The following is a 10,736-nucleotide window of genomic DNA, read 5'->3' on the forward strand; positions in this document are numbered from 1 at the left end:
TTGTCTAAAACCCCACGCGCGAGTTCGGCTGTGATAAGAGAGAGCAGGCTGACGTGCTGCTAGATGGGAAACGCTGTATTATCGTTTACAAATGCCGTCAGCCCACGTAGCACTGAGGAAAGAAGAAACAGTGAAATGCCACCTTGAAAGATAAGATGAAAGCATCGAACTACACCCCACAGAAACCAACGCGCACCCCCACATGCATGCTCACATGTTTTTGAGAAAACTCGCTCGACTCAGTACTTGACTTGGCTTAAAAACATAAACGTGTAAGTCAGAAGTTGCCTTATTGCTCAAAACACAATCCTACACACCTTAACGGAAATGTCAATGAGTAATTATTTTGTAACTTTAAATGTTTTTATTTATTTATTACTTTAAAACGTAGATGTAGTTTAGAGTACGCGACAGCAGGGGTCGCAGAGGACGGTTGCGCGGTGATGATTTTTCAGCATCATGGCCGTCGCGCCTTATGGCATGTAGCAGCACGTGTATGATACAACGTGTGATATTACTGCAGATTCTACAAGGCCTGCAAGGTAATACCATAGAATAAAGGTAATACAGTGGCCCAGTATATTCGCCATGGAATACACCACCGAGGTGAGCGGCACCGGAGGCGAGTGCAGGATCCTCTGCTGCCAGTGCGGTGTGCCGATAGAGCCGAATCCATCGAACATGTGTGTCGGTTGTCTGCGCACTCTTGTTGACATCACCGAAGATATACCGAAGCAGGGCACCATTTACTTTTGCCGTGGTTGTGAACGCTATTTACAGCCTCCAGCCCAGTGGGTCTATGCTACGCTCGAGTCGCGAGAGCTTCTTGGCCTGTGCCTAAAGAAGATAAGGGGCCTAAGCAATGTCAGGCTGATAGATGCCAACTTCGTCTGGACGGAGCCGCACTCCAGGCGCATTAAAGTCAAGTTGACCGTTCAGAAAGAGGTGGTAGGCGGCACCGTGCTACAACAGGTCTTTGTGGTCGAGTTCATGGTCAACCACCAGATGTGCGACAAGTGTCACCGCCGAGAAGCCAAGGATTTTTGGCGGGCGCTTGTGCAGGTTAGGCAGAAAGTGCAGCACAAGAAGACTTTCTTTTACTTGGAACAGCTGATACTGAAGCACCAAGCGCACAAGGACTGTCTCAACATAAAAGCATGCCATGACGGCCTCGACTTCTATTTTACAAAAAAGGACGAAGCTCGGAAGCTGGTTGACTTTTTTCAAGCCATGGTGCCCTGCAAGTATATTATGTCGCAACAACTGATTTCGCACGATATCCACAGCAACGTCTTCAACTATAAGCATACGTTCTCAGTGGAAATCGCCCCAGTCTGCAAAGACGATATTGTCTGCCTTCCGCCTGCTGTTGCAAGGTCCCTCGGCAGCATGAATCAAATCTGCGTCTGTCTCAGAGTGACGAGTTCTATACACTTGCTGGACCCGGCGACACTTCAGGTTTCAGAACTCTCTTCGCAGCAGTTCTGGCGGCAGCCGTTTAATGCGCTGTGCACGCCCAAGCAGCTGACGGAGTACGTCGTCATGGATATAAATTTTGTGAAAGATGTAGATAGAACAGTTTTTGCTGGCCAAGGAAAGCTATCCTTTAGGCACGTCCTAGCCGATGCATGGGTCATTCGTGCTTGCGAACTGGGAACTCACGAGAACTACATCCACACCAAGACTCACCTTGGACACTTGCTGAAACCAGGCGACTCTGCCTTGGGCTTCGACCTTGCCAATGCCAACGTCAATGACGCTCACTTTGAAAAGTTGAAATCTGAGAAAATTCCAGAGGTAGTTCTCGTGAAGAAAGTGTATGGAGATCGCATGTCTCGTTGCCAGAGACGCCGCTGGAAGCTCCAACGCCTTCAAGTTGACATGGAGACAGACACGAGCAGTGTGGCAAGAGATTATACAGATTTTCTTGAGGATCTTGAGGAGGATGTTGCCTATCGTCACAATGTCAACATTTACGTGGATCGTGAGAAGATAGCTGTTGACACTGATGATGAAGATGGTGATGCACCACGCATCACACTCCAAGAGATGTTAGATGACCTTCAATTAGTAGATGATCCGATGGGAGATGGAGGAAACTGTGAAGACATCAACCAGGCCTAGGGTATGCCAGGCAAATGCCACTGTATATTCAGATTAAATACAACCCTGTTAGTCACCACTTGTCTTCATTACGCCTAAACTTTGCCTACACTCCAGGAGAATCTGTTTGTGTCAGCAAACAGCGAGGCAAAATACAAGGCGGAGAGGTTCTTTCTGTTCTAAAAATTCACCTTCACTGTAATCTGACGATTCCTTCCTTTTTGTACAGGCAAAGCGATTGTCTTTCAGGGTGCTGAGATGCTGAAAGGTTGTGAAGAAAGAGTGGTGCCCTGCTTTGATGAAGCAATGAATGTAGCTTGTAGATTATTTGCTAATTAGTGCATCTCTGTGTTGTCCCTTTATTAGATAATCACAGTGCCTTGAAAGAAGGACGTGACATATGTCACTGCCAAGATACTGTTGATTATGTGCTTTATTAGAAATGCAAAACCTCAGCTGTGCCTTTGGCCACCTACCATACTTGTTCTACCATATTGGCATGCTCTTATCATTGCTTGAATGTTTAAACTAATGCTCATAATGGCTTTACAATCAATATACTTGCACCTTATTGAAGTGGCAGATCAATATTAGCTAGGGGATAGGTGCCTTAGAATGACTGAAGTGTAGCACGATTTAGGTTCTTAGCATGTCACTGAAGCTGTGCTCACAAATTTTCTGTTAAAATTGTTTCTCCCAAACTGAGGCATCCCTCCTCAGTTTGTGTTTTGTGCAACAGCTGTGGTCTACTTTCCCAGGAACCACATCATCCTGTGATTTGATAATCACCCTTTTCACGGATGTAAAGACCACTCCCATAATGCCCCTTGTATGAGGCACGTGCTCAGCCTGGTGGAAAAGAAAACGTGGTTGAACTGGCAGGACATATTCCGTTACTTGCATTTTCCTGCATCTCCCATTACTGTCTCTCCTAGCAAGAATTATCGCACCTGACCAGACACAGCGAGCACAAAAAAAAAAATATCTGCGCATTTCTGTTGTGATGAATTCACGTAGCATTGTTTTCTTCCAAAGTGGCAGAGAGGCATGAGCTCTAGTCAAAAAGGCTGTCTACATGTAGTTGATTTACTCAAGTACTTTCCCATCTATTTTGCCAGGTATGATTCATTTTGAACACTCCTCTGCCATTTGTGTTTTAACACAAATTCGGGACTAACCACAGTGAAGATTATTTGTGAGCTGCAGGACACATGCTGAATTGTTAAGTACAGTTGAACATGTGGTGAACTCCTATTCTTTTGGAGTCGGTATACGAACAGCCAAAAAAGAAAATGCAAATATCAGAAAGCAAGTGATTTTGATGTTGAACTCGTTCATAGCTACGGCAGCAGGCCAACACAGCTGACGCTGCCATACTCTGAAGAACAATCTTGTGATGCACACGTCTTCCTTGTCTGCTACACTATTGCCTATTGTGCTGTCTGAGCCACATTGAATCTGTGCCAGGTACAACACACCAAGCGCTGAATATTGCACAATGGTGCAGTGGTTTGTGCATCCTGCTGTGAAGTGCACATTGCCACAAAGGCATGAGTTTTTATCAGTGGTGGGCAAAGTTTTGCTTTGTGTATGAAAGCTCTTATTTGACTTCCCACTGTGTTTTGTCAATGTTGTAGTATACAGTAGAACCTCATTGATACAGTCCTGTTTGTTATTTCTCTTGCTTCTAAAGCACTGGTTCCATTTAGTTTCCGCAGAGTCACATGCATTAGCTTCCCTGTTATGTCCGAAAACTGCCACGGAGTACCACTGACATAGCACATCTGTAAACAGCGCCTACGTTGACTGGGACTGGGAACATGTAGCCACTGGAAACATTACTTATTAGAAGCTGCAATGTGGCACAGAAGGATTGCCATCGCCATGTCGAGATAATTGCCAGTTGCCAATCTTAACATGGTTTATAAAGTTCAAAGCCAAGCCTAGAGGAGGTGGATGAAGGCTCAACTGGTTATTACCCTACACCCATGTTTGTAAATACTGTCGTAACATTCAACAACTTGTGTGGTTACTTTGATTTACAAGGCTGCATGGAAACAGAAAAACGGCTTTGAGTGTTTCAAAAGAGGCCGTTACTATTGAAGATTCCATTTAAGTGTGAAATGGAAATACAAACTTTAGTTAGTGTGGCTCGCCACAACGGCTACAAAAAATGTTTAGCATTACATCAATGACCACCAGGCAGCGATAACGAGCTTTACTGAATAGGTTTTTGATAGTTTGTTAACTTCCGATTCAGCTCCAAACAAGGTTTTGTGTGGGAGCAGCTTTATGTCTCATCAAAAATGCGGCCAAATGTGTTATTGGATGTAGCGTTTTCTTTGATCGTGCATTCTTTTTCCGTGGTCCCTTTAAAGAATGTGTCAATGGGGTTCTACTGTAACACAAAGTGTGCTGAAATAATGGAACCATTGAATGTCATGCTCTTTTTTATTAGCAAGTCTGTGTGCACTTGAAATGCCCATAAGCTGGCTATATATAACTGCTTTGTCATAATTTATTGCTTGATTACACAAAGCTTGGATGCACTTACTGTCATTACTTGGTGGCTCAAGAGGCCATGCTATATTAGCCAGTTTGCTGGGGCTTGTATTTGTGTCGGCATAATTAATGCAGTAGCAGCGGTGGGTGAAGTTTTAGAGTGATAGCTCAGAACGACAGACAGCTGAGCTAGGTGGTAAGGATTCGTTACGCAAGAAAGAGGTGAGGCGTGCAGACAGGACACAAGAGTAGAGAAGTGGACGTGGCAGGTCTGTGTCGCTAGTTACCTACAGAACTAGTTCACTAGTTTTTTCAGACCCCTTTTGCCTGCGTAATTCTCAGGCACTAGTTCAGTATTTGAGAGAGGAAAATCCTGGTGATTGTACAGCTTTTAGTCTGGATATCGAAGACCTGTATTATTCTTTGCCGCATGACGGGTTGCTAAATTCCATAAATGAATGCATTAAAAAACAAGTGCAAGAGTTGGCTTTTACTGACAGATGCGGTGTTTCCACGGGAGCTTTTCTAGAAATTCTTTCAATGTACTTGAAGTCGTCGCTTATTGGGTGGAGAGATGGCGTTTTTTTGCAGAAATCAGGCATTTATATTGGCTCAAAGGTTGCCCCCTATTCTTACCAATATTTACCTCAGTAATGTTGACAGCTGCTTAGAGAAAGCCTTAGGCGATTGCGTTATCAAGATATTTCGTTACGTTGATGATTGCCTGATTTTCTGCAATAGGGAAGAATTCGATTCCGCTGCTACCTCAGTAAGTGAGCAATTTAGGCTTTATGGAGGAAGATTAAAGTTTACCAAGGAATTCCCTCAGCGACGTGTAATTCAGTTTCTAGACATTTCCTTGGTCTTCAAATAAAATCGCGTTTGTTGGCAGTACTTCCCAACGTCTTTGAAGCCGTTGTTAAACTTTCAATCCATCATTCCAAAGTAAAAAATGGAATTGCCATGTCGTGCCTTAAGTCTTCCCTCACCAGATCCTGCATGCACAAAATGAGCGCCAGTTTTAATGCGCAGGTCCGGTGCCTATTAGAAGCAGGTTATCCTAGTGTAGCAGTGGCCACTGTGGCTGAACGCCTAAAGAAGTCTGTTTCAAGGGGGACGGACGTGACTACAGAAAGCAGTAATAGCAAAAAAAGAGTAGTGGCTGTTCCGTACATTCATTCAGTGTTGCACATGCTTAAAAAAGTTTCAAGTAGATATGATGTTAATGTTGCTTTCACTGCTCCCAATAAGTTAGGTAAGATATGCGCTGCCGTGCAGAGGAAAAAGGAGCAGGTAAAAGGTAAAAAAAAACAACAGATATTTGTCCTGTGAAGCACAATAAGAACAACAGTTTCACTGACTGTCGTATGGGTGTGGTTTATAAAATTCCCCTTAGCTGTGGCCAGTTCTATGTAGGGCAAACGGGGCGGTGTATTAATCAGAGGCTAATGCAACATAAAAGGTCGTTAACCGGTGGATCGCCTCCTAATCTTTCCCTACATAGCCAAGATTGTAACTGCATGCCAGAGTTTGATGAATGCGCGATATTGTACAGGCATAAGAATGAAGATGCGCATCTTATGGTAGAGGCATGGCATATCTGTAATGGTGGAAGTGTGTGCGTGAGTCAGCCTTCGATTACTTTACATAAGGAAGAGATTAAGCGCCTTAACAGTTGTCTCTCAAGTAGACTGGCACATGTACCCGACTGGCACGTGGCGATACCATTCCAGAGCTTGTGCAGACTAGTTTTGCGTCTTCTTTCTTTTTTCGCCTCAATGCTCCCTTCAGTTGATAGTCGGCGTTCGTGTTGTCCACTTCTCTACTCTTGTGTCCTTTCTGCACGCCTCACCTCTTTTTTGCATAGTGATAGCTCTATTACTCTAGGTACAAACCATGAAAATGCTTGGTTCCGTAAATGTGACCTTCGAGCTCAGCCAAGGTCAAACTGAGACTTGGGCTGCTAATACCGGCCACGTGTATGCCACGTGGGTGCCCATGTCTTGGAAGTGATCTGCGATGTGAACAAAGTGTGCGGTTGCGTAGGCGTCATCTTCAAAGCGATCTGGGATGCGTACAAAGTGTGCTGAGCGCTGGCAGCTTTGTATGCACTGTGCATTCGACGCTTAGTTCACGTTGAAGCGAGATGCAGCGTGAAGGTCAATTTGCTTGCTGCTGCGCCGAGCAGTGTCTTTGTGCTTTCCCAAAGCAAAGCAAGCAAAACCGTGCTATCGCTCGACAAAATTGGTTTAACTGTGTTCAACCACGGCAAAATTTTTTTTAGCCCTGTGGCGATGATGAAGCTGAGGATCAGATGGTAGCACAACGATTAAAGGATGACAACAACTTGCTGAGGATGATTACGATCATTGTCGGTGCAACTGAAAGGACTAATGAACAGTTTGGCTGACAAAGCAAACTCAATTTCAAGCTTGTAACTGCTGTCACACTGAAAATGACTTTTGTAGCACTTGATAGCAGTCTAGTTTTGAAAATGGTAAATGAAATGCATGCACTTTAGAATTGGAACCTTTGTTCTGGCACGTCTACTTTAAGTTTGATAGTGCTACATATGGATAGAGTTATACAAGGGCTGTTCTGGACTACTTGAAAAGTACTCGGCTAGACTTCAGGCTTTAAGGAAACCACTATTTGATGCGGTTATTGTAGCAGGGACGTTCCCAAAGTTTCGTCATTCATTCTCATGCGGAAACATTATTTCCCTAAAAAAAGAAATGCACCATGGCATCATGAACCTTGCACTATTTCTTCACACAATTGCCACCAACAATGAGACATTTGTCATAGCCCGCAATCAGTTTGAAGAAACCACTCTGGTAAAGCTCGGTGCCCTGTGATGCAAGAAATTATTGCACTGCCTTGCTGCACCTCAGCATTGTTCTCGAAGTGATAGCCCAAAAGTGCAGCTTTCAATGCAGGGAACAGGTGCCCATTCATGCTGGATAACAGCATGCACTTCCATTGGCGACCACATTGTCAGCACATGTCTGCCATTGTGATTTGTATTTGAGTAACCTCGGGCACGCCGGTCTGCTGCTACTCTCTCTTCTTCAGCGCTCTGTACATGCATCATTCCTCCTTTGCTAAAGCTCCTTCCGTCATTGAACTAGCAACGGGTGTGGATTCTTATGGCGACCGTTTTACCTGGCGTACCATATCCTCTTTAAAAAAATGATGAAACTTACTTTCGGAACATTCCTTGAATATGTGCATCCTCTCCTGTCCTCATCATCTTTCACCACTCTTTTTTTTGTACACTTTTTCTCCTGTGCAGAGTAGCAGGCCAGATCATACTAGCTTAGGCTGCCCTGTCTACCTTTCCTCTAATAAATTCTTTCTCTCTGATAAAAGTGATTCAAGGAATTATTAAGTAATGTTAGTGCCCTTGAACAATATCTTGCTACAACTTGTGAACGGCAGCATATAAAGGTATTTTGCCATCCAAAGCAAAGTCAAGTTATTGCATCCCCTCTCTTATATCAAATTCAGATGTATCCTACTGAAAAATGTAACTCACTTTTTGTGAGGCATAAGTAATGGTGATGAAAAAAGTTAGTGCACTTTATTGTTGGTAACTATTGGCTATAAAATTGCAAAATGGAATCTAGATTGTATTTAATGTTGCATTCCATGGAATTTCATATTGAAATGCTGATGAAACATGCTGGTAAATTGGGGTGGTTGGTGACAAGGTGCTTTGCACCCCCTCCTGAAGTGTTACTCTAGGTGACCACCTTTTCTGCTTACAGGGCAAAATGCTTTTGCTTGTAATGGAATTTGCAAAGCAACTTAAAGGGCACATCAGTTTAGCTTTCAGTAATGACCTACATTATTTGCCTACTTCCAAATTCTCTGTTTGATAGTATGATTAACTGAAAAGCACGATGAAACCAAGGTTGATTCTTGTGAAGACTAAGGATGTTTTCTCACTTCCTCAAGCAGCTGCAGATGTGGCAACTAATCTTGCTTACAGTAAATGTGATACAGTATGAGGAAGCCAGGCACCAGGTAAATACAAACTGCCTTGCTTTGGGTTTAGTAATGGTTTTATGCAAGCGTGAACTGTAACCTGAAAATTAATGGTGCTGTTAGCCTCAAGGCTGAGGCGAGGCCTATCTCTGGCCGTTGTTTCAAGCAGAGAAGTGCATGCACAGAGGAATAAATAGTCATATCCAGGATTCACAAATTCTTGCCTTTAGATTGTCTGCTTTCAGTAACGGTAATAATTAGTGCAGTTAAAAAGATATAGACATCAGATGTCAAAGCCCAGACATCTCCGTTTGGTTTCTATACCTTCGAGCAGACACGAATGTTCACTTTGCGGGACACTTCTTTATTTCATCGTAAACCTGTAATGCCCAGCACATTTAATGCCACATTCTCGACTTCAACACTGATGATAAGCTAGGCAAAGTGCTGAAGCCTTCCAACTAGATCTTTTTTGGTACCCAATTTTACGTTTATATTGTGGCATATTGTTTGCGACACAAGGCATATTATAGAGTTAATGACTGCAGGTGGCCGAAAACTACAGCGCCTTGAAACATACGCATCAAGGCAACTTGAATGAGACCCGTTGCTGAGGCCCAGTGGCTATGGCGTTGTGCTGCTGAGCATGGAGGTCTTGGGTCCGATTCCCAGTCACAGCAGGCACATTCTAATGGTAGTGCAATGTAAAAATAATCATGTTCCATGCTTTGCATGCACGTTAAAGACAGGTGGTCGAAATTAATCTGGAACCCCACACTACAGCATCCCTCATAACTAGGGGTGTGCGAATATTCGAAATTTCGAATACGAATCGAATATTTTCCTTATTCGAAGCGTATTCGATTCGAGAAATGCATATTCGTAAATTCCCGAATATTCGAGGACGACCGAATAATGGTCGAAACGGCGAATATTCGGACAGACTGTGAATAATTTCGCAATTAACGAATTATATGCTTGCTCCACATTCTCCTAAGAACATGTTTATTCACTGAGAGCTTCACATGATACGCTCATTATCTGTATGCTCTGCATCAAGATGGCAAGTTGGGCCAGTTGGTTAGGATTCATAGTAAGGTTCGTTACAGCGCAACACAAAACAAGGACAAAAGAAGGTACAAACCGACGACACAGTGTTACAGCACTGTGATCTTAAGTGCTGTAACGAACCTTACTATGAATGTGTACGCTCTGTTCCAGTCTATCTGCATCAGGCCCGTGAGACATCATCAGTTTCGATTTTTTTTACCAAGCTTTATTCTAGGGCTCTTTCATAACAATATATGATGTACTTTCGGGCTTTGTAAGTATGCGCAGTACAATATGCACCTAGAAAATGTTACCTGGACCAATGTTGTCACAGTGCATAGAGATCCTTTACTTTCTGAACATGTTGAGCAGTCAATTTTCCTTCGCGATAATCTGTAACAAGCGTTTACCTGACAGAGAATTACCTTACATTACCTGAGTGCATTACCTAGAATGAGTGCCTCTTTAACCTGAAGCAGCCTCGTAAAATGCAATATTATTTTTAAAAGGGTAATAAAGCTATTGTTACCTCGTTTTGCAATTTTTTAATGCTACACATATATTCGATATTCGATTCGATATTCGAAGACAGTTTTTCGCCTTATTCGTATTCGATTCGTATTCGAAAATTTCAATATTCGCACACCCCTACTCATAACCCAATGTGCAGTTGCGTTACATTAAACCTCACAATGTAATGACTTGAATGAGGCCATAAATTAAGGCCATGCTGCCAAGATACTTCCATTGCTATCTCCAAACGCTGCTGACAGCAGAAACAGATGTTTAGGTGAGAGATGGCAGGCTGGAATGAATTCCAACGGAATCTCTACTGCTGCTTTTTAGGGAACATGCAGCACATCCTTCAATTTGTCTCCGCCAGTGAGTGGTGGCTCCTGCTATTTCACACAGAATGTAAAACAGACTTAATAAATAAAGCAGAAGGCAAGAACCAGTTTGGTGAAACGGAAACTTGCTCAGAGTACTTTGAATTTTGACATTGTGCCGTGCAGTTTGAGGTCTCTGCACAAGGTTGGGCATACGTGGGAGACCAGCCTGGCCTTTGCTTGTCACTTGTTTTCAAGTCCCTG

The 10,736-nt window shown here is 43.3% G+C and overlaps 2 protein-coding genes across 3 annotated transcripts in view; both read left to right on the forward strand.

The window, feature by feature from the left end:
- LOC135900282 (probable serine carboxypeptidase CPVL) overlaps window positions 1-10,736 on the forward strand; it is a 60,130-nt gene that overhangs the window by 4,514 nt on the left and 44,880 nt on the right. The window lies entirely within an intron of this gene.
- Window positions 426-2,179, forward strand: Nmd3 (60S ribosomal export protein NMD3). Its single transcript, XM_065429724.2, has one exon. The coding sequence runs from the start codon at window positions 589-591 to the stop codon at window positions 2,122-2,124; it is 1,536 nt and encodes a 511-aa protein (XP_065285796.2). The 5' UTR covers window positions 426-588; the 3' UTR covers window positions 2,125-2,179.

Source organism: Dermacentor albipictus, chromosome 1, assembly GCF_038994185.2.
Source record: "Dermacentor albipictus isolate Rhodes 1998 colony chromosome 1, USDA_Dalb.pri_finalv2, whole genome shotgun sequence".
Lineage (NCBI taxonomy): Eukaryota > Metazoa > Arthropoda > Arachnida > Ixodida > Ixodidae > Dermacentor > Dermacentor albipictus.